The 25,786-nt window shown below is 40.5% G+C and overlaps 1 protein-coding gene across 1 annotated transcript in view; it reads left to right on the forward strand.

The window, feature by feature from the left end:
- The window catches only part of MSH3 (mutS homolog 3), a 108,172-nt gene that overhangs the window by 73,109 nt on the left and 9,277 nt on the right, over positions 1 to 25,786 (forward strand). The window contains exons 17-20 of the mRNA XM_075271397.1: positions 2,212 to 2,328; positions 13,091 to 13,198; positions 14,485 to 14,599; positions 18,302 to 18,459. Of these exons, the coding sequence (XP_075127498.1) occupies positions 2,212 to 2,328; positions 13,091 to 13,198; positions 14,485 to 14,599; positions 18,302 to 18,459 (498 nt within the window). The remainder of the gene's footprint in view (positions 1 to 2,211; positions 2,329 to 13,090; positions 13,199 to 14,484; positions 14,600 to 18,301; positions 18,460 to 25,786) is intronic.

Genomic DNA, 25,786 nt, shown 5'->3' on the forward strand with positions numbered 1-25,786 from the left:
TATTCCCCACCCAACTTTATAATATACGTGTAAGTCAAATGTTAAGAAGGCATAAGAAACTTTGTAATATACAGTATATCACCATAAAATGCCTTCCTCCTCTTCTCTGGCTGTTTTTCTCCTATGAACTGACTTTTACTCTGAATTCTCTGCTACATCCTTCTCAAGATGAACTGAAGCTCCCATGTAACAAATTATGGATGTTCATATAAGTCTATAGAGGAAGGTAATGAGCCGGAGCTGAGGTGAGGAAGACAGAATAAGAGAAGAGACACATGTACTGTATGCAGATGCTGCAATTAAATAGTAAGATTTAAAAGGGCTGTGCAATTATGGATACTTATCCCCTATCTACAGTACAGGGGAAAGTCCGCCTTAAGCCTTCTTCTGAACGGAGTGCCAGTGCGCTTGCACTGTACTGTAACTGCCTGCAGCCCCATAGAAGAGAATGGAACAGTGGTCACACAAGTGCACTGGTGCACCATTTACAAGGAGGCTTTAGGTGTTTGGGCCACCATGGATCAGACACTTATCCCCCACCTTGTGGATAGGGTACAATGTCTGTATTGGCACAAGCCCAAGTGGTGGGTGACTGAAGGACTCTGTCTGTGGTGAACTCCATGCTGGAGAATATATGTACATGAATGAGACCTTGATGGCACTTCACAGCATTGTCAGTGACCGACTGCTTCACCCCAAGTGTGAGGAGGAGCGCTATCGCAGGTCCTTCCTCCCAACCGCGGTCAGGCTACATAATCTACATCAGACCAAGCAAAAAGAGAGCTAAATGATCCTGAAGTCTTTCTTTTCCTTCTTTCTTTCCTTCCTTCCTTCCTTCCTTCCTTCCGATTGATTCGTAGTATTTTTCTCAGCCTATGTGTGTCTCCTTCTGTACTATATTACTCTTTTCTGTATTATCATGCTACACACTGAAATTTCCCCACGGTGGGACTATTAAAGGATTGTCTTATCTTATCTTATTCCCATTGGTACAGGTCGTGGCTTCTCTTTAGATGTCCTGCATGATCATGGGTTGTCTAAGTGAGAGAAAGTTAGGGAGCAGAGTCTCTTCCACTTACTATGTCCAGTGTGTGCCCTCATTTCTAAACTTTATCAATGGACATGGTCAGCTTTGTAACTGGAGGTGCCCTTTAAGACCACACAGACATGCAAGGTCACAAAACAAGGCTGTCTTTGATGGTCATTTGCTATATGTTTGTACAGAATAAATATATAGCAAGACAAACTTATTCAGCACCAAAGTTTCCTGTAACTCAGAGCAGTCCGTAGTACTTAGGCAATGTGAAATAGCTACATATATTTTCAGCCTTTTACAAAGTTGATCCAAATAGCTCATTTCCCTAAAAAAAAAAACAATCTCTGACAAGTTTTCATTTGAATGAATATGATATCATTGAATGTACCGAGCGAGCTTTACCGTAAATCAGTTATTTTTACAGTACTGAGATCAGGAAATGTCCTTATATGTACAGACATGTATTATACAACCCTGTAAAAGGCATTCTCTGTGTGCTTCACCATAGTAACCCGCCACTCTATTTATACGAAAGGAAATGTGAAGCAACAGAGACCAAGTTCACCATAATGGAGCTATCCTTTTTTATTGCCAATCCACTTATTCTAAAGCTCAGTGAAAATATTAAAAAAAAAAAAAAAAAAAAAAAGCGGCTGAGACTAATTTTCCCTAGTGATTACATAACCGATTGCTTTGTAACCTTGATTTCTTAGGGCTAGTTCACACGTGGGCAAAGGGGAGGTTTTTGACAGCGGAATTCGCTTCAAAAACCTCTCCTTTAACATGGTGGTCTATGTAGACCACTAGCTTTTTTTTTCCTCCTAGCGTTTTCCGCCTGAAGAAGCGACATGACCTTTCTTCAGGCGGAAAACGCCTGAAGAATTGCATAGAAGTGAATGGGAGGCGAAAACCGCGCGGTAAAAAACCGCGCGGTTTTTTGCACACAAAACCGCGCGGTTTTCGCCTGCAGTTTCTATAGCACATATAGGAAAAAAAAAACCTAGCGAAAACCGCTAGCGAAAACCGCGTCAAAAACCGCGCGGAATGCAAAAAACAGCGTCAAAAAAACTCCTCGAGGTTTTTTACCTCGCACAAATAAGCTAGGCGGTTTTCACGTGTGAACTGACCCTTATTCTGATTTTAGTATTCCCCCCCTCCCCCTTTCTCTTTTATAGCACAAAAGCTGTCAGTCGCTTCCACTCTCCTTTTATCGTTGAAAATTACAGACATGTGAATCAGCTTCGGGAGCAGCTAGTCCTTGACTGTGATACCGAATGGCTACGCTTTCTGGAGTGAGTTTCTAAACAATTCCCAAAAATTTTTAAGAGTGATTTAAGGCAATGCTGTGACTGATCTGATAAAGCTTAGTAGACATGGTGGAGGGTCGGAGAGGTTTATCGGGTAGACATACGTTATTGTACATTATAGACCCCATAGTTGAGAATATAATGAAAATGCAAATAGATATGCAGTGTTATTTCTTTTAGTAAAGTTGGCCGTGCACTTTAGATAGCTGTGGCCAGGGGTGTAACTACCGGGGTAGCAGCTGCCACAGGGCCCGGGACATTAGGGGGCCCGGCGACAGCCGCTACCGCTGCATTTTTGTTTGTCTTTTAAATAGGCCATTACCGGCTGGAGTAACTCCAACCTGTAACGGGCCCTATTTACATACAGATCCTGGTTCCTGCTCATGGCCGAATGCGGAGGTTACTGTGAGCAGGAGCCGGGATCGGTAAGTAAGGCCACGGGCCCCACAAACACTATTATTATACTCTGAGGTCTTTTCAGACCCCCAAGTATAATGATCGGAGACCTAGGGGAGGTAAGAGAACATAAAAAACATTGTTACTTACTTCTCCGCGCTCCAAGCAGACTTCTGGCCTACTTGAGTGATGACTGTGATGTCGCGACGCAGGCCCGGGTCAAGTGACGTCCCATAAGTCTTTGAAGATGGCCGATATCAACAGGGATCGCATTGGAGCCATGGATAGGTAAGTAACAGTGTTTTTTATGTTTGTATTCTCCCCTGGGTCCCCGATTATTATACTCTGGGGTCTGAAAAGACCTCAGAGTATAATAATTGTACATGTGTGTCCACAATGGGGAAATAATAGTGTGTGTGCAGGGGCCACTATGGGGCATAATAGTGTGTGCAGGAATGCACGGCGGGGGGGGGGGCATTCGGTCCGGGTCTTCGACGTCGGTCAGGGGGCCCCATGTGAAAAGTTCACCACGGGGCCCCGCCATTCCTAGTTACGCCACTGGCTGTGGCTCAGATACTTGTTCAGCTGAAACATATATCCTTGGCTTGGATGAGGGTTTTTAATAGGCTGCTGCCGGACACCTCTGCAATATCTGCCACTGGATCAAGTCAATGAACCGCCATATACACTCCATTTTATAAGAAACTTGCCACATTGTCCACCAGTGCAGCAGATATATAGCAAACACGGTGGGGGAATTTTATCTTTATATGGCTATCTTTGTCTTCATCCAAATGGTATACCACTCTTGTCTCCAGCACAGAATGTAACAGATCTCTCGGCCAGGGCACATATTATTGATAAATCTGCTATTACTTCTAGTAATTTTAATTTGTGGGGCTAATCTATCATTGCTTGTGTACCAGAAAACTAACAGGCAAATCTAAATTTTTTGTTTATTAATTGTGGCTTATGCTACTTTCCTCCAAGGGTGATGGTGGGCCAAATGCCCCATCAGATTTACTATAATTTACACCAGTTTTCTGGTGGATATGATGCCAGGAATATACCCTTAGGCACACAACCGCAATTTTATTCACAACTGCGGACAAAAGTTCAGACCCATAAGTCTCAATGGATCCATACAATGTCAATGGGCCACATTTAAGAGCTGCAAAATATGAAGCAGATCCTATACCTGTCCGCATTTGCAGCACGACTCACTCAATGGATGGGTCAGTAAAAACCGTGGATGATACCAGGTGACATCCATGCCGTTTTCACTGGCCCTGCTAATGGTCATGTGCATAAGGTCTTGCAAGAAGTGGTGTAGATTTCTGTTTAGCTACATTGACCTCGGAGAATGTGTGTAAGTTATTACTAAGTTTATACCTTGTTATACAAAGACAGGGATTATCAAGACTGGCATGGAAAAATGATAAATCTGCCCCAATAATAAAAGAAGAATCAGCCCCACAGTTTTTCAGACACATTCATGTGATCAGTGTATTTCCGCCAGGAAACCAACATATATCCAGTGATAAATCTACTTAGGAGGAACACAAAGCTGATTGAAGAAAATCCTTTTGGCTTTAAGTCCGATGTTTATAATGACACAGACAGATATTGTGCACTTTATTTCTTTATGTTGTAATCCTCAAAGAGGGATGAGGAAGAGAATAACTCCATACCTTCAAGATTGGAAATTATTATTATTATTATTGTTTATTATTATAGCGCCATTAATTCCATGATGCTTTACATTTGGGGGTTACATACAGTACACAGAATATACAGGTAGATATAATACTAACAGTAACCGACTGGCACAGTGGGGTAGAGGGCCCTGCCCGCGAGGGCTTACAATCTATGGGGGAAGGGGAGGAAATACAGCAGTGAAACTAATAAGGTATAGACCATGAAGAACCAGTAGTCTACTTCATCTACGAGGGTGGACACAAACAGATACAATAAAACCTCTCTGAGATGACACCCAAAAGTGGTCTAGAGAGGTAAATTATTAAGGTAGTTGGTATAGAAAACTGAAAATCTGTTACACAAAATATGGTCTCCATAGAGGTGGTCTTCTGGAGAGGCCTCACTGTTTGCAAGCCTCTGTTTAGGTCTTTATAAAGTGCATTTCCTGCATGCATGTGCGGAGTTGTCACTTACTGTTGGTTGCAAACATTTTTTAGCTGCTAAATGGCCAATAGCACATTTCAGCTAAGTGAGTTAATACAGAACTCCTTAATACATAAGCCCAATGACTCAATTCTGTGATTTCTCTGATTTTAAGCCTCATTGCTATCCACTCATTGATAGGGCTGTCTTAATTTGAGACTTGAATAATCTGACATCGGTTGCTAGGTTTGTGTTACATAGCATATATACTGATTCTGTATATCTAAAAATATTCATTATAGAGGAATATTGACATATTATTATGATATGTCTGTTTTAGGTAATACTTGTATTATCCGTTTTAGGGTATGTTCACATGGCGGAATTTGCATTTCGCACTTCCGTGCAGATAGCCGTGACTGGATGTGGGTGCAGTGCACCGGCATCCAGTCGTGGCATTCTGCTTGGAAGAATGGGCCTAATTGGAAGGGAGCCTCGCACTGCGGCTGAATCAGCCATAGAATCCGCTGCAAGATAGGGCAGCTCGCTTCTTTTCTCCATTACTAGCTAGCAGAAAAAAAGAAGCAAGCGGCTCCCATTGAAGTCAATGGGAGCCAGTTTTGGAGCCTGATTTTGAGGCAGATTCCGCGTCAAAATCGGTCAAAAAAACTCTGTGAATATACCCAAAGAGGACCTTTCACATCCTCTGGCACCCACAGTATTATATACCACTGGAAAGTTGACAATGCACTGCTAAAGATGTAAGTACCGGTAGTTTTGTCACAGATATCCTTTCACTGTCAGAAGGGCAGGCCTTACAGCTGTGGTATGGCTGGGTGGTATGGAATGCCCCCCACAACAGTGCAATGCTATGGAGGAGAACAATCGGGGGGAGGATGGGGGTCGCTCCTTACAACCCACCAATGACAGCATTAAGGTCCACCCTTGTGACGGTGGAGAGCTATCGGTGCCAAAAATAATCTCACCAATATCTCCCATACTTGAGCGCACATCGGGAAAGTTGACATTGTGCTGAATTCGATGCACAGTCAGATTTCTAGCGGTGTATAATACCGTGGGTGCCAGAGGATATGAAAGGTTCTCTATAAATAACAATAAATATATATAAATATATATATATGTATATATATATATATATATCTATATATATATATATATATATATATATATATACAGTTAGGGCCAGAAATATTTGGACAGTGACACAAGTTTTGTTATTTTAGCTGTTTACTAAAACATGTTCAGAAATACAATTATATATATAATATGGGCTGAAAGTGCGCACTCCCAGCTGCAATATGAGAGTTTCCACATCCAAATCAGAGAAAGGGTTTAGGAATCATAGCTCTGTAATGCATAGCCTCCTCTTTTTCAAGGGACCAAAAGTAATTGGACAATGGAGTCTAAGGGCTGCAATTAACTCTGAAGGCGTCTCCCTCGTAAACCTGTAATCAATGAAGTAGTTAAAAGGTCTGGGGTTGATTCCAGGTGTGTGGTTTTGCATTTGGAAGCTGTTGCTGTGACCAGACAACATGCGGTCAAAGGAACTCTCAATTGAGGTGAAGCAGAACATCCTGAGGCTGAAAAAAAAGAAAAAATCCATCAGAGAGATAGCAGACATGCTTGGAGTAGCAAAATCAACAGTCGGGTACATTCTAAGAAAAAAGGAATTGACTGGTGAGCTTGGGAACTCAAAAAGGCCTGGGCGTCCACGGATGATAACAGTGGTGGATGATCGCCGCATACTTTCTTTGGTCAAGAAGAACCCGTTCACAACATCAACTGAAGTCCAGAACACTCTCAGTGAAGTAGGTGTATCTGTCTCTAAGTCAACAGTAAAGAGAAGACTCCATGAAAGTAAATACAAAGGGTTCACATCTAGATGCAAACCATTCAACAATTCCAAAAATAGACAGGCCAGAGTTAAATTTGCTGAAAAACACCTCAAGAAGCCAGCTCAGTTCTGGAAAAGTATTCTATGGACAGATGAGACAAAGATCAACCTGTACCAGAATGATGGGAAGAAAAAAGTTTGGAGAAGAAAGGGAACGGCACATGATCCAAGGCACACCACATCCTCTGTAAAACATGGTGGAGGCAACGTGATGGCATGGGCATGCATGGCTTTCAATGGCACTGGGTCACTTGTGTTTATTGATGACATAACAGCAGACAAGAGTAGCCGGATGAATTCTGAAGTGTACCGGGATATACTTTCAGCCCAGATTCAGCCAAATGCTGCCAAGTTGATCGGATGGCGCTTCATAGTACAGATGGACAATGACCCCAAGCATACAGTCAAAGCTACCCAGGAGTTCATGAGTGCAAAAAAGTGGAACATTCTGCAATGGCCAAGTCAATCACCAGATCTTAACCCAATTGAGCATGCATTTCACTTGCTCAAATCCAGACTTAAGGCGGAAAGACCCACAAACAAGCAAGACCTGAAGGCTGCGGCTGTAAAGGCCTGGCAAAGCATTAAGAAGGAGGAAACCCAGTGTTTGGTGATGTCCATGGGTTCCAGACTTAAGGCAGTGATTGCCTCCAAAGGATTCGCAACAAAATATTGAAAATAAAAATATTTTGTTTGGGTTATGTTTATTTGTCCAATTACTTTTGAGCTCCTAAAATGTGGAGTGTTTGTAAAGAAATGTGTACAATTCCTACATTTTCTATCAGATATTTTTGTTCAACCCTTCAAATTAAACGTTACAATCTGCACTTGAATTCTGTTGTAGAGGTTTCATTTCAAAACCAATGTGGTGGCATGCAGAGCCCAACTCGCGAAAATTGTGTCACTGTCCAAATATTTCTGGCCCTAACTGTATAATGTGTGTATATATATATGTATCCTAGACCACCCCAGTTGACTAATTTGTAGTTGAGCTGTCCAGCACAGAATTGCTGCACACGGTGTCATTTTTGTCAAACATTTTTGTTTATTGCTTGTTGTAACAAGAAAGAGAATAAGTTTAATTTTTCTGCTCCGATGTATTGCTAGCCCTCTCATATATCTCTCTTATCACAGTTTAGCCTTTGGACACCACTGACTTACTGTTAAATTACCCAGGAGGAGTCGTCTGGTGGAGTAAAATTGGTTTTATTAATCAGTGTGATAGATTGTATTGTTGATGTCACTGAGTGTTGGGGATTAATAATGTACACCGTCTCCGCTCTTATTTACATCTCACACAGCATGGGAGTATTAAAGAATCCAGTGCACTGTATTATGTATGTATGTTGCCTGGCTTTCTCGCTATTAACGCATTCACCGATGTATATCTGACATTGTATCCAGTAATACACAGAAGGCAGATGTACAGCTTTACTGTAATGGAAATGGGCACAACCTATATATAACACAGATATTGTTTATTGTTCTGCAGTGACTTTCTAGCATTCCCTTCATTACTTTATCTTATAGCTGCTGTGCCAACATTATTAAACTCCATTTTACTTTTACAAAAGACGATTGTGTAAAATAAAAATAATCAATTTAATTAAAAGTGAACAAGCCAATAATAACGCTGTAGTAGTGTACAGTAGGCCAAGATCTCCAGTAGAAGGAAAAAGAATCAATGTGGTAAATGCAGAGTGTAGCCTGTAATATGTATAAGTAATAACAACTGGTGAACGGAAGGGTATGGAAGGTGACCAAATCCTGACTACATGGAAGTAAGCCATAGTAGTAGGAAAAAGAATCAATGTGGTAAATGCAGAGTGAGCCCTGTAATATGTATATAGAATAACGACTGGTGAATGGAAGGGTATGGAAGGTGACCAATGCCTGACTACATGAACAAGGCTTTTGAGGATTTGGCTATGCTCATATCACAGGAGTTTTTCTTCATTAATCTATAGTGGCAAGTAACTGAGAGTACAGATGTGTTCTTTCCAAAAAAAAAATAAAATATGATTTTGCAAGACATATATGTGCGACCATTCTGTTGTGAATTGCAATATGTTAAGGGTTTTGCTAGCACATTACAATATTACATTGAATTGGTACAATTCAAAAGAGAGAAGTACTGATAGGAGTAAAGTACTTTGGTTGTGATAGATAGGTTCTGTTTAGCTACAGCATCAAACTACGCCTGTCATTCTTCTCTTATTTCTTGTACTTCCTGCTCACTCTTCCCTCCATTTTCCATAGACTTCTGTAGACAGGTATAATCCTATGATCTGCAGTCTATATTGAGATAGATGTAGTAAGGTTTTTCAGAATAAAAGTGAGTGCAGGAAAATAGGTATATTACCACAAAGTTTCTTATTCTCTCCCACTATTCTCCTATGCTAAATTTCAAAAAGGGGACTGAGGTAAGCAGATGATGGGCTAAGTGAGCTTACTGTTCATAAGCAGAGTTTTGTTGGTGTACTGTGCAGTTTATACTGCATGAATGTATGCTTTGGTTTATATTGTGATGACTCTGGGGGACTAGGTATTTTGTGCCATTGTCACTTATATCAGTATGTCATTGCTGAATAATTGTGTCTTCTTTGACCTGGCTTTTGCTGAAGAGAGTGATGCTAATGTTCTTCTGAACGGATGGAACTTGATTGCTTTTATTGTCTGTGCAGTGTTACAGCTTTTACACACTACCTCCTTATGCCTTGCAGTCCCTGCAGGAGAACCCCTTGGTGTACGGCCGCTTACACGCATTCCTATGGGAGCGAGGTATTCGACGAATACTATTTGCTCAACACTAGTGTTTATTAATGATGTGACAGAAGAAGCCGGATGAATTCTGAAGTGTACAGGGATATACTTCCTGCTCAGATTCATCCAAATGCATAAAGGTTTACTGGATGGCGTTTCACAGTAGAGATGGACAATGACCCAAAACAAAAGTAACCTAGAAGTTTTTAAAGGCAAGGAAGGGAATATTCTACATAGCTGAGTCAATCACCAGATCTCAACCCAATCGAGCATGTCTTTCACTTGCATAAGACAAAATTTAAAGGGATTCTATCATTGGGAAAACTCATTTTTAAATAAGCATATATTTGCATAGCCTTTATAAAGGCTATTCCAGACATACCTTTTATTTGTTAATCCTCCCAGACATTTTTGAATTAGTCCAATTGTATTGATATGCTGATTAGCATCCAGGGTGCATCGGAAGTTCAATGAGCACTGAGTGTTGTATGTAAACAGGTGAGAGCAGGGAAGGCTGCTGCTGATGATGATTAAAAATGGCTGCCATTCTTAAATGTTTCACAGAATATTTTTTGTTCAATCCCTTGAATTAAACCTGAAAGTCTTCATGTTAGTTGTATCTTTTCACATCCATTGTGGTGGCCGCAGAACCTAAGTCATGAAGATTGTGTCACTGTCCAAAGATTTCTGGACCTAACTGTATATTAATGAAGTGCAGATACTGTATCTCCTTCACTCCACAAATGGTGACTGCAGGTAGAAAGGCAGAATGTCACTGCTCAGTTCTGTCTACTCACATACATACTTTAGCTCTTCATCAGATAACAGAGCTGAGCTTTGGCCATTATAAGGATTACAAAGACATATTTAGTTATCTGCACAGAACTGTGAAGCAGCTTAGTAACGATGGGGTAGATTGGGGCTTTTGATGTCTTTTTTTTCACTAAGTATCCGATTGGGAAGAGAAGTATAAAAGATAGAATTCCACCTCTCCTGCTGAAATGTATTCTTGAACTGATTTGTAACCATAGACTTTGCCCTTATTTCTGTGTTACAGATGAGTTCCTTTAGAATAACTGCTTTATTTCTGAAGTTGTGCCGGGACCTGATTAGCATTCATCAGCAAAGTCTTGAGAATGAGAGATCTTGGTCTTCGAGTGGTTGGAATGAGAGACAAGCACTGCCAGGCAGAACATTACACAGAGCTCAGACTGATCCATTTAAAGAAATAGTTGTCAGATGTAGTTGCTTTGTATTTAGGGCATGTAAGTTGTCACAAGGGAAATCCAGACTGACATGTGTCTGTATCACTGCACAAACCTTGGTTACCTGTTATACTCGTGAATTAAACCATTATTTTTCATAATTCTGCTTGTTAACATGACTTGTAACGCTTTACTGACTCAATATTACATGCTGTCCACGAGCTAGATGTCTTAGCAGAAGTTGCCTGTCAATTCAAATGAACTGCCAGGCAGTGGCTTCCTCCTCCATCCCCTCCCCTTCCCTGCTGTCACAGGAACACACTAGTGGCAGAGAGAGGAAATATTGAGTAGTCATCTTTCTATAAATGTATGCCTGTGCTGTGATACAATGATGTTATAGTACAGGGGTAATAAGCAGTGTATGTTGAGAGCAGTTTTGAAAAAAATGCATTTTGAATTGCTGGGCAGTCCCTAGAGAGCATTTATACATAAGATGTAGTACAGTTAAAGGGGTTATCCAGGATCTGAAACCTTTTTGACACTGATGACCTATCTGAAGGAATCAGTATTATATCGGTTGGGATCTGACACAGCAACTATAGAAAGCTATGTACTAAATATAAAGCAAGGAGCAACCATGTTTCTACTCAAATGAATGGGAGTGGGGCTGTTGTTCCAGGCGTCACAAAACCTTACAAAGAGTGATATGAGCTGCTATCATGCAGCTTCCGCAGACCAATGGCCATAAGTACTGCTTGTTCTAGAGGACCCAGATCAGCTCTGCAGTTCATGTTAGGGGGCTGCATACTTCTTGTAACTGGGGCTAACGTATGACAGCAGAAATTAACCCACACCACCACCAAAAAAAAGAAAGTAATGTTGAAATGCCCTCAAAAGTCTTATTATAGGGTGTTTAAAAAAATTTAAAAAAAAAGCGCAAATGAAATAATAAAAATGAAGGGAAAAAAATAAAGTACAATTAAAAACAAATGTTACTACTACATCACAGGTTCTAGCCCGACCCCCACCCCTTGTGTCACCTATACAAAAATATGCATTATAAAAAGACTATTAAAGACTGTTACAAGAAGACTATTTAAAAAATTATTTTCCAAAGATTAATAATAATTATAATAATTTCAAATTTAAAAATTAAATACAAATTTAAAAAGTGAATAAAAATTACAAAAAAAAATAAATGTATAATATAAAAATGAATATAATTGAATAACAACAAAAAATTTTTTATAGCCTCCAATATCGCATGTAACAAAAACCTGAAAATGGCCCGATCACAAGCTGGTCAAGTTAGATCAGGGGTTGGGAACCTATTGCTCGCAAGCCAGATGTGGCTCGTTTGATGGCTGCATCTGGCTCGTAGACAGGGATGTAACTACCAGGCCGCGGGCCCCACAAGCACTATTACGGTATACTCTGGGGTCTTTTTGTGGACCCCCAAGTATAATGATCAGATAACATAGGGAACATAAACAGTGTTACTTACCTCTCCGGGCTCCAGGCAGGCTTCGGATGTCATTATAGATGTCCGACAGTGGCGGAAAGTGCAGTGGATCCAGGGAGAGGTAAGTAATGGTGTTTTTTATGTTTTTATCATCCCCTTGGGTCTGCAATTATTATACTTTAGGGTCTGAAAAGACCCCAGAGTATAATAATTATTCATGGGTGTCCACATTGGAGCATAATACTGTGTTCAGGGGCCACTATAGGGCTTAACAATGTGTGTAGGGGCCACTATGGGGCTTAATACTGTGTGCAGGGGCCACTATAGGGCTTAACAATGTGTGTAGGGGCCACTATGGGGCTTAATAGTGCATGCAGAAATGGGAGGGGGGTTGTTATGGCTCTCACGGAGATGCATTTTAAAATATGTGGCGTTCATGGCCCGACCCCTGAGTTAGAGCATTGATCTGGAGCATATACATGTACAGTACTATAACACCAGTAACACTATTTAGGGCTATAGGTAATTTTAGGTTTCCGCTGTCTCTCTGCTGATCATCGTACAGGGCATATCATGGCACCTTATCAGAATAAAGCATGCTAAATACACCACTAGTAAAAATTAGAAATTCCCTCTGTGGTTATTATTGGATCACTCTGGTCAGTAAAAAAAAAAACAATTCCAAAAACAGCTAGAAATGTGAAGTATATTTATAGAGTTGGAGTCATACGATAGCTTCATATAGTCACAGATCACTCGCTACTACTTTAAGTTTTTTCTCATTGTTATTCTGGGAATATCTCCTCTTGGTTACCGGGGCTTTGACATAATAGTAGATTTATCTCTCTACGGCTCAAGTTTCTAATTAATCTTTTTCATTTCTAGTAAATTTGGCGAGCATTATCATTCAGTATCTAAGGCTGTGAATCACCTAGCAACCGCCGACTGCATCTTCTCTTTGGCTGAGGTGGCCAAGCAAGGTGATTATTGCAGGTAATGACTTTAGTGTCGGCTTCTTATTACCGTGTGGTGTTCTTATAGTATGTGCGGGGCCTGGCGCTGGGTATTACACTTTTTTTGTTAGAAATAGGGATGCATATTGAAAGTACTGCACATGGGGTCTCATGTAGAGATGAGCGAGTACTGTTGGGATCAGCCGATCCAAACAGCACGCTCGCATAGAAATGAATGGACGTAGCTGGCACGCGGGGGGTTAAGTCTCATTTAATGTCTGTATTAAGCCCTACACTCAGCTTATTCACGTGTTATATATCAATGATACCCAGTCCTTTATCCGGTGTCCTGTTAGAGAATACCATTCCTTCCTAGATACTTTATACACTGACTTACTGCTCTATATACACCCTGCTACATACACCATATCCTGACCAAGTCCTTTCTATTGCGCTAATCGGACTCCTTACTTGTAACCAACACTGTGTTCCTACTTTCTGCTCTACCAGTCCTTGAAGGCAATCTGTCTGGTCCCAAACCAATAAAAGTGCAACATGAGGTCTATTAATAGTAGAAAAGTACATTGAGGCCATAAATCAATGCCGTAATGCAGAGATAATCAACTTTTCACGAATATGGAGATGAGCTGGCAGGTGCACTGGGGGCGGGGCTTGATTTGGGTGATTTGCCTATTGAAAGCTGTGACACAGTTGTCATTCACAACTACAGTGGCATCGCTGAGCTGTGATTCCAGCAGAGAACCGCAGCACTTAAAGTAAATCTGCCAAGTCAGGCACATCCTGGTGCACATGCAGATTGAGATGCATATCCATTTTCTCTGCAATTGCTTCATGGGTTTCTGATCACAATGGGATATGTCTTCTCAAATGACAGGCCTCTGGATGGCACTGATACTGGTTTGGGAGGCATTTTGGACCTGACAGAATCCCTTTAAATGGATTGTCCACTTGAATGGTAGCTGGACTGCAGTAACCTGACACTGCACAGTGGAAATATTGCTTAGTTCCAGCTTCATCCATTGTGTATTTCCTGTGCCAGCAGTTGCTGAGGATAGCTGATCAGTGGGGGTGCTGGGTAGTGGACCTTGACTGATCTGATGGTGATGGCCATTCCTAAGGATGGATCATCAATATAAATATCCCGGAAACCCATTTCTAGGTCTTCTATGCCCCTTGCTGTTGTCCCCCTACAAGCAGTGCTTATTCATTCCTTCATCTTGTTTCTTACAGACTCTGTCTAGTTTACACTGTATCTATGTAAATCTTATATAATATCTTATTTTATTTATGTGCTTTACTTTCCAGACCAACCGTTCATGATCATGGACCTGAAATAATCATTAAGAATGGGCGCCATCCTGTGATAGATTTACTTTTAGAAGAACAAAATCAGTATGTTCCAAATAGCACCAGCCTGTCTGTGAGTAATATCAGTAATGTCTCAATATGTGCTGGTCTTGGGGGATGGTCTTCAATGTTCTTGGGGATAGTAATCTACAGAATGGACTTTTGAGTTTGTATATCCTATACCTTTCCCCTTGCCTGGAAATGCCCATATACATGTATCAGGGCAATATCATGTCATGACTGTGGGTCACAAACCTATATCTTACATAAGTCTATGTACGGCCATCAAGGCTTTGGTCAGCATGTCACAATATTTTATTGGTTTTGTGAGAAATTGTCCTTATCTAAATTTGATCTTGTTAAGAGTAGACATACCTGTAAATTGTGAATATAATTCACTGAAAAAGACATAATTATAAATGATATCACGGAAGATGACCACATTTGCCTGATGTTAGGTGAAGCAATGGTTCACAGCAGGAGACAGACAGGACCAAGTGGTAAGTAGCGGAGATTTCACAGGTTCAGGATACTGGCAAATATCCACTCACACAACTACAATCCATGAGGCGGGTGCTTAGTATTCCAGATGCACGGGTAAGGCTTATATAAGGTGCTATTACATGATAATATAGAGTGCACTATACTCACTTTGTAGTCTATTAGTGACACCTATACTATTAGATCAAGTGGTCTGTGCAGCACCTATATACTGTATGTGCACCCGATTAGTACCCACACCTTATTCACTCAAACATCATAACAGGGCTTGGCTGTATCCTGCAAAAAAAAAATGAGTTAATAACCACAAGGTATCACTAGATATTTAAGCTAAGCATGCACTGAGCGTCAAGTGTCCCCATGTCTTGGGAGTCCCTATGTTAAAATCAAAAACAATTCACTAAAAAGGACATGATTATAAAGTCATATCATGGAAAAAGGCCTGATGATAGGTAAGACAATAGTCCACTGCTGGATGCCGACAGGCCCTTTTGTGTTGGTTGAGGGACAATGAGTTGCTGGTACTACTGGGGTGTAAATGTATACTGTGGGAGCTGGATAGCCTGACCTCATAATATGGACGTTACTAATAGGCTTTACTCCAGTAATGCCCTATTTGTGTGCATTTTGGAATATGGGTATCCACCACCATCATGGAATATAGGTGTGTGAGTGAGCTGTGGCGTGGCCAGGGGAGATATCTCATACTCGCCTGTCCCCAGTGCTCTGTTTTCCGCTGCTGGTGCCCTTCCCATCTTGTGCCAGGGTCACATCACCAGAATCCCTAATGCTTCCATAACCACCGAGACCAGTCAATGGTAAAGAACCAGTGATGTATGTGAGCGATGTTACCAGTCCTTATCCAGCGGCCACTGATTTGTCTCAGTGGTCACTTGACCTTTCAGGGCTTCTGTCATCGCAGTTCCAGCACGTGATAGAAAGGGCAATGGGGGTGAAAAACAAAGCCCTGGGAGGGTGAGTACTTGGAACAAACACCATGGTTTGTTCCAAGTTCCAAGTCATGAACAACCCCTTTAAGGGTGAACACATCTCTACATGTGTACTCCATTTATCCGTAGACTAAGAATTTCCTCTCTTGTAGTGTATGTGGTCCTGGTCTCATTCATAAACAACATCTCCATCTTACTAAATGTCAGACTATACGTAGATATATATTTACCAGTCTCTGATGCTTTGTTATCGCAGTCAGGAAGTCGCTCATAGATGGATACATTCAATTTGCAGCGTTTTAAATAAAGCAAGCGGAGGTAAACGCATTACCTGACATAATAGACTGACTTTGCCGTTGTCTGTAAAGCGCAAACTTGCCATTTATGTGCTTCTATTTCCATATTAATGTAGGCTTCTTGTGGAAGCGGTTGCTATGGAGAAGAGCAGCCTACATTTTTAATGCTTCACTGGCACTTTTCGTTATGTTTTCAAAGTAATTTTTTATTTTATCAGTATAAGTTTTTAGGCTAAACTTGTAATTCAGAGCACATCCATATATTACAGTAACTTACTGTCATAAGGTGGCATGAAAAGGTTGGCTGAATTGCACTGCATTAAATGGCCAGCCAACTCTGACTCCTCTTGTAAATGCACAAGAATCTATACATCTGGCTAAGTATACAGCATTGGTAATTATATTATAGGATCTATCTCAAACTATTAATTATTTTATTTTGAAGCTGGAGTCAGACTCAAAAACTGGTCTCGGCTCCGAATTTCACTCCACGTCTCTGCGCTATATTCCACAGCCTCATCTTCCATAGTTGCACTACATTCTGCTGCAGCAGAGCCAAGATGTAATTTGGTGTAACATATTGGGTCACATTATATGTCATTATGTTGTCAAAAATAGCACCATTTTCAGGAGTCCAAACTAAAAATTTGGAAGAAATCCATTCCTCTCTTACTGCACATGTAAAATCTCACCTTCTTGTTTATAGAGTCCACCGACAAGATCTATAGGACTTCTTACTACTGGATGGATTTCCTTTGGGATGTCCTGGTCTTAATTACCGGAATTACATATTCACACTTTCCCTTTTTCATGGGTGCCCCTGTTTTGGGGCATCTTCCGGTTCTCCCCTCTCCTTTTTGTGTTTTGCATTCCTTCCTCTCCTTACAGCCATCTCACCCCTTTCTTCTTCTCCATTACTCTCTCACCCCACCACTATCCATCCCCCCTAAACTGAAGCCTAACAATGTGATGGATCTGTAATAAAGATGGAGTCCTTATGTACTATGATCCATAATACGGCTACATTGTGGCACGGCTCTTGTAAACAGGTTATATTCACAGTTACAGGCAGTCTACATTAATAAAATGAACAGCGTTACTTGCTGACACTGCATTTACATCTGGGCTGTCTTGTGAAACAAAAAACGGACAGCAACGGATCCAGAGGGGACCCCAGTGACTATAAGGTGGTCCATCAAGTATCTTTGGGTGTCTGTTTTTTTTGTTTTTTATTTAATGAAATTGCCAGATAAAACAGTTGGGCTTGCAGGACTTTTTTGTCTGTTGACTTCTGACGCACATTCCAATGCAAATATGAACATAGCCATATTCATTGAAATGGAACTAATATCACCATAACCTCCAGAATGACAGACCCTACCAATACTAATGTGACTGTAGATAATAGTATAAAGGGGCGCTCCAGGCACCACAAAATGATGATTTCAGGTAACATCACACGAATTGAAATGAGCTATTCATATATGAGGCTATGGGATGGTAAATAATTGTAGATAATAGGATTATAATGGGATTCATCTCATTCAGTGCCACCATATATCTAATTCCCATGATGCGGCAGAGATCTCATTAGTGACAGATGTAATAAGGGAATATGGCCTGAGGCAATGAGGTCTGTAGTAGGATATTTATCAATGCCTGCACCAAATGAGAGGTGTATAGCTGCGTAATAGAATGATGGACATAGCAGTATCCTATAGCCAGCACTGAACTGACCCTCGTGTGTATATTTGGTTTTAGCATCAGGGCCCAGCGTTTGTACATCATCAATGCTGACATTTCTATATTATCATTTTTTGATGGGTTATACCTCTGACTCTCGACAAGTCATGTTTTGCTTATTTTGCTGTTAGCACATGTAGTATAGATGTAGGATTTTCCAATGATTGATGTTTTCTAAGCATTTCCATCTAAGGTCAGGTTTAATTTGGTTCAGAAACATCTGGACATTATATGTAATTTGTAGAACTGCAGGAAAAGTAAACTTGGTTCCTCTCTTTCCTATAGGCAGACATGGAGAGGGTCATGATAATCACAGGACCAAACATGGGTGGCAAGAGCTCATACATCAAACAGGTCGCCCTCATCACCATCATGGCACAGATCGGCTCCTATGTTCCGGCAGAAGAAGTCACCATTGGTGTTGTGGATGGGATCTTTACAAGGTATAGAAAAAAAATCATTGTTGTACTAAATGACTGTTTTTAGACATTTGTATTTAGACTTTTTTGGACTGGACTTTTCCATTAAGGATTTCTTTCTAATGGTGTTTTAGAATTAGACAGTACGTGCTGTATATTCATTTAAAGGGGGTTTGACATGTTCTGGGACTTGTCAGAAACCCAGCCGTGATCTCCTTATTGTGGACATGTTATCAGGGAAGGACACTACACGTATGAGAAGATAACTGGACACAATAAGGAAAATCATGGCTGGGTTTCAGACCATAGAAAGTTTCTACATTCATGGTCATGCCTATGTGCCCGGTCTCCGCTTTCGGGTTTCTGTCTTCTGCCGAGAGAAACTGGACAGGAGACGGAAACTCGGCGGTCAGTTTTCAAACCCATTCACTTGAATGGGTTTGCAAAGTGACCGCCTGTGAGCATCTGCTGCCTCTCTGTGGCGAAACAGTTATTTTTTTTAACCAGACACAAAGTCCCGCATGTCCGACTTTGTGTCTGGTTAAAAAAAAAAGCGGTCTCTCTGCGGAGAGGCAGAAGACGCTCACAGGCGGTCACTTTGCAAACCCATTCAAGTGAATGGGTTTGAAAACTGACCGCCGAGTTTCTGTCTCCTGTCCAATTTTTCTCTGCAAAGGACGGAAACCCAAAAGCGTAGACTGGCGCAGGTGTGAACCCGCCCGAAAAATGTTAATTATTTATATTTGCAAAAATTTTTCACTTTTAATTGTCTATAAATTTGCATATGGTTATGTTCATGTGAAAACCCTGTTAATAATTCACAAGGGAATCTTGCCAGTCCGGGTCTTTATTATTACTGGTATAGAAAACGTCATTCCTAATAAATCGGGCCTGTATTTATAGTAAATATTCAGGAACTGGATGGTAAGCGTTCTTCTACCAGAACAATTTTAGAAGGTTCCAGCAACAAAATAAGTTAGTAGCATTTTTGGGGACAGAACACTATGTAACGGGGTACGGTCCTGTACTGGAAATAGTGCAATTTTGGGGAATAGGGTAACTTGCCTTTTATATGTTATCCAGTTCCAGAGGCTGGAACATGTTCTCCGCTGGTCCCTTATGATCTGCTGATGACATGCCATTTGTAGTTGGCCACACTGGAGACCCCAAACACAAGTCATATAAAATAAACTGGACTCCGTGTCACATGTCATTTGTGAGAAGGGCACAACTAAGATCAATGATGTGTCTGAAGAAGAGGCAACTAAAGCCCCTCACTACAACTAGAAACTCTCTGCCAACCTGACACGACAGAGCTCTGACCCTGATCATAGAGCCATCCACCTTGGTGCACTGTTGGTCAAGTTACACACCTACCAAAATAGCCAATGGCGCAAATTGTGAGTTAGTGAGTTCATTGCTTCCTAGAATTTGCAGTGTTATGGTCTGTGTCATACAGATGTATCCATCCTTAATTTAGCTTTAATATAGTTATGGACAATTTGTCATTAAACAAATCAGATATATTATCAAGACAGACTATATTTCACAAGGCAGCCCTGAGTGGCCGCACATATAGGATAGTAGCAATTTGTGATATCATAAAAGCTGCTAATCTCATTACAAACCTACCAGGACATGTCACGTAGCAAGGAAATGTACGGAAGCAAACATCTGTATAACGCTTTCCGCTCTCCCCCACTGTATACCTTTGCAGACATATTAGCAAAATGGCACTTTACTCTTGCAGCCTTAAAACATCCAATAAGTTGCTTGTCTACTGGCAGCCTATGGCAAGTGGCTCAGAGTAACAAGCCATTTCATTGGTTGAAACTTTCTAGGGTACCGTGACCTGGCAAAAATACGCATCAGAGACATATGAAGTGTATCAAGATTTGCAAGCAGTGTACTAAAGTATCATTGACCATTGGAATCCGGTCCTTGCTCCACCTATTACAGCCGCCTCTTAGTACTTTGAATCAATGCCTGAACTAATTCCTATTCCAAGTAAACAAACTAAAGGATTGCATTACCTGAATCTTATGTTTCATATAGAACGTTCCGTCACGGGGAACTGTGCACCATGCCGTCTGGTGATGTTTGTGTTTCTATCTCCATATTCATGTACTGTATGTTGGAGACATCCAGGTTCTGTTTGTTTTGTAATCCAGGATATCCTCTTCTTATAGAATCCCCCCTGTATAAATATATATTGGGCATGCACCCAAACATAGTTGTAGTAAGTAACCGGAGAAGACGCAGCCTTGTATTGTTACAGGAATATCTGATCGGAAAAGTATGCATACAGGAATAAAGCCATCACACATTTACATTATTCTTTGTCATAAGTTATAAATCATGAATATATTCAGTCCTGCACAGTATAATACAGGGGTAGGCTGTTTTAGATACAGAAAGAAGAGGAAATGGTGTAAATCTAAAACTTTATTATGGCGATTTATCAGTGTCCACGAACAATAGCAAACAACCATTATAACACAGCACTGTTCACACTACCTGCAGTAATGTATACGAATATACATTAAGGAACTCATGGCAGACCTTCAGAAGTTAGAAGGTTCCTGTATTCATGAACATATCCATTGACAATTGATCAAGACAAGACAACAGACAGTCACCACTAAGACGGTTAGAGAAAATCTTTAACACTCTGGAAAATTCTTTATATTTGCAAAAATGTTTAACTTTTAATCGTCTACTATAAATGTAATTATGTTCATGGGAAAATGCCTTCAAAGCATAAGGTTTTGAAACAAACTGTATACAAATCCAGTGAAAAAATGAATAATAAACTGTGGCTCACCATATAAAACTCTGGAGTCCTGGGGGTGCACGACCTTGTTTCCTCCGGACTAAAGAGGCATGTTTCTTCAAATGAAAGTCTTGGGAAAAATAGAGCTAGTCCGCACTGTTCCAGAGCTCCATAACATGTAACCTTTAATATTTCATGTTAAAATATAGACATCAAATACAAAAACTACAAAAAAGTGAAAAGTCAGAAAAAAACGCATATAGTGATTTAAAATAAATGCTGACGCATTTCAAGGGTTTCTACCTCTTAGTCCTGGCGTACTTTTGAGTCAGAATTCCCTTCTTTATATATGGTTGTCTGGACACTTCCTTCCTCTCATGTGCAAATAGTTACCATATATACCTGATTATAAGCCGAATTTTTAAGCACAGTTCTTGTGCTGAAAAAGCCCCCCTCGGCTTATACTCGAGTCAAGCAAAACAAAATTGTTTTTTTTGTTTGCTTGGTTTTTTTTTTTTGGGGGGGGGGGGGTCTACGACCAGCCGCAATAGTAATGTATAGAATCTCCAATAAAATAGTGGGGGAAAAAAAAAAAGCTTTAAAAAATATAATAAAAATATAAAATAAAAGTTGTAAATCCCTCCTTTCCCTAGAACACATATAAAAGTAGAAAATTACTGTGAAACACATACACATTAGGTATTCCTGTGTCTGAATATACTGGATATAGGGTATCTGCAGTGCTCTTGTTCCGTCAGGAAGGGGTTAATAGAGGCACTGCAGATACTCTATATTCAGCCAGGGGGCAATTGGGGGGAAAAAATCCCAGTCCTCAAGCTCAGGGAAGGGGCAGACAGACAACCAAAACACCCCCTCCCATTCCCCAGCATCTACTGCACCCAAAAACCATTTAAATTTTTGAAATTTTCCAGTAGCTGCTGCATTTTCCCCCCTAGGCTTATACTCGAGTCAATAAGTTTTCCCAGTTTTTTAGGGGCATGAGCTTATACTCGAGAATATACGGTAATTACCTCTGTTCGTATTTATTTCACGTCTTTCAATAAAGTTATCCCAAAGTCTCTTTATTTTCTTTTATCATTATTTCCTATTCATTAACCCTTTAAACTTCATTTTGATCCCAATACATTGCTATTTCACATACCAACACTATTTTATTAGTTTCCTGTACTTTGTTCAAATTACACTACTACGGTGTATTTTTATATACGGGACCCCATTGACCAATCAGTGATGTGTCACGTGCTACTTTCACATCAATCCAGAGCTACTATAATCAGCACTTTTTATGAATGAATTCTGAATTGATAATCCAAATGCCTACAAGGCACTATCCAATCAGAATTTAGTCACGTGACAATAGCTAACCCATAGAAACCTACTATTACCTGAAACGCTTTTATGTCAATGGAGCACACATACATATAATAGTCATACTCCGAATATTCCAATAGATGACAGGAATCCTTCAGGATCTTATATCTCTAACAAGAGGGTTACCAATATAAACCTCATAAACAATATAAACCTACTAACCTCATTTAATGTTCTTTCCTTCTAATACTTTTCATTTGTTATTTAATAGATGTAGGTTAAGTCCGTCTTGATGTTCATACCTCGGGGGTTTCTACAATAGAATTTTAAAATATAGAAGGCTTCCCTCTTAAAGGGGTTGTCCCATCACAAGGATCCTATCTATACTGCTAGTTTATGTGGATTTAAGACTTTTCCTAAATACATTGCTTTATCAAAACTGCTTTGTTTGGCCGCTATCTTAATTTATTCACTTCATCGTTGACACTGCGTTTCTATGGCCACTGGGATTATCTGCTCATTTGTCAAGTGATGTAGCTGCCTGCTCTTAGGGGGGGAGGGAGGGGCTGAGTGCTGCTTATGTCTGACAAGTAACGGAGCTCCTCAGATAGGGGAGGGGGGAGGTGAGAGCTCCAGGATTACTGTGCTGTCTATCTTCAACTCTTCCACTTATCAGCTGGTTTAATTGAATTTGGCTGATAAGGGCTGAGATAGGGAGTCGGGTACCTCTGTATGTAATGCAACCTGATTCAAATCAGCCTCTACATCAGCTTCATGTGGTAATGCATTTACAACCAGGAGGAAAAGATGAACTTCACACTTTTGATGCTGAACCAATCACAAACTATTTTATTGGTAGAGAACGAGTATTGGTATACGCATTTACAACCAATCCCTCATTACTAACTGCAAACATAGCAGAGCAAGTGAAACCCCGCCCACCAATGTGCCCAGAAACCCAGGAAGTGAACAGAGCACAGAGCCTGCAGGCTGGTGAACAAGGGTTATGAGAATATCCCTTTAAATAATCTTTTCTTATGATCTCCGCCTCTCATAGATCTATCCACTCTCTCATTCATGCAAAAATGCATTGTGTGAATACTACCTTTATGCGTAACGCAAAATGCCTTGAGGCACCTGACATATTATCAGACTCAGTTTTATTGCTATCCCTAATGTGTTCCATAATCCTAGCTCCCAATTTTCTGCCAGTACACCCTATGTAGTCCACATCACATTCTATGTATCTGATACAATATATAACTGATTCGGTATTGCAGTCCATATACCCTCGGATTTTCGTTCTAAAATCAGAAGCATTACTAACTAGTTCCATGGTATTGATTGCCTTTGCACATGTTTTACATTCGGGCGTCCCACATTTAAAGAAGCCAATTTTAGATTTTTTATTTCCCCTGGAAGATAGCTGGGAGGCAGTGTGTTTCCCAATATTCTACATTTTCTTGGCATTTATTTCAATCACTATATGTGTTTTTTTCTGACTTTTTACTTTCTTGTAGTTTTTGTATTTGATGTCTATATTTTAACATGGAATATTAAAAGTTACATTTTATGGAGCCCTGGAACAGTGTGGACTAGTTCTATTTTTTCCAAGACTTTCAATTGTATACAAATCTATGTTTGTGGCTAAAATATTGACCAAAGTAGGATGTGAGGCTCTCAGCATTCTCCTAAATATAAAGGTTCCAGATGTGCAGCATTCATAAATGCCACTTATGACTGTAGTACAACTGACACACATCAGACCTCACCTGGCAAGCAATTGTGCACCTGAAGAAGAGCTTGTGGAGCTTGAAACGGGTTGTGCAGTAAGTTTATTTCCAATAAAGGTCATATATTTTATTCATCTTGTCAACACTCCAATCTGTGGACCAGAGATCGCGGACGTCCATCTCTAGCCACTGGCCTCCTTCCTTCCATTACCGTCTGGTCCTCGGTGACCAGTCTGTGGATTCTGCAGCCACCTCAACCTCTATGCTTCCATTGGTGTTGTGATTCATTCACAACACCTGAAGGTGAAGGACCAACTGGTCCATTTGTCTGTACATTTTTATTTCCAACATCCATTGCAAACACATCTACACTATAAGCATGTGCGGTCTTCTCTCTCTTTTTTTTTGTTCTCGTGTAGTACAACTTACACTAGATTCACGCTAGCACTGACTTTGTTGTTAGGGTCCATTGGGGGACGCATACAATGGAAAGGCAGACCGCTAAAACATCGGTAACACATGGAGCTCAGTAGACCCCATAATGAGGTCCCTCAGATATCTGTGGGTTTGAAACTGAAAGCCAATGGCCTTTAATATGAAACCAAAACCACCTAAGGCTAAGCTCTAGGCGCTATAAACTGGTTGCCACAGTCATGTACAGGATGTCAAGTGGCCTATGACCAATAAACAAAGTAGCTTCCATTTCAAGCAGCTGATTTGCGGTGATCCTGGGTGTTGGGCCCCTGTGGATCTTCAAATGGTGACCTATCCTAGAACAAGAGAATCAATATTTAGGCCAGGGCTATCCTGTGACTTCTTGCAGTGCTACTAATTGATTCTAAGGAAAATGTTCGTTGTTGTACCGTGTTAGCCAGTGGGTTGGAAATATAAAAAACAAGAAAACTTGATAATCTTCAGTAGTTGATACCTTTTTAATGGCTAACTCATAATGATGACAAATGGCTGACGTTTCGGCACCTCTAGGGTCCTTTATCAAAGTTGATAAAGGACTCTAGAGGTGCCGAAACGTCAGCCATTTGTCATCATTATGAGTTAGCCATTAAAAAGGTATCAACTACTGAAGATTATCAAGTTTTCTTGTTTTTTAATTGATTCTAACCATTGAGTGTCAGCTGCAGTCCACAAGATTGCATGTAAATCAATGCTTATATTTGGTTTGTAGCTAAATAGTTAACATCAATTATTAGCACTACAAAAAGTCACAATGTGGCCCTGGTCTAAACTTGAGAGAATCACTCATAAGCTTGAAAAAAGCCTAGGTTTGCAAGTAATGAGTGAGAACTGTACAGAAACTTTAGACTGCCATGGCCTGACTCACATATGTGACAGCTGTTGTATATAGTTGCCCCACTTTTGCACTACTGAGCGGTTTCCTGAGACTAACCCGTCCACAGCGCGCTCCGTTATTCCCTCCATATAGTGCTGTTGTCTGTTTATAAGGAAACGTTCCTGGTAATTTAGAAGATGAATGGAATAATTGTCACATTCAGCC

The sequence above is a fragment of the Leptodactylus fuscus genome, chromosome 1 (genome assembly GCF_031893055.1).
Source record: "Leptodactylus fuscus isolate aLepFus1 chromosome 1, aLepFus1.hap2, whole genome shotgun sequence".
NCBI lineage: Eukaryota > Metazoa > Chordata > Amphibia > Anura > Leptodactylidae > Leptodactylus > Leptodactylus fuscus.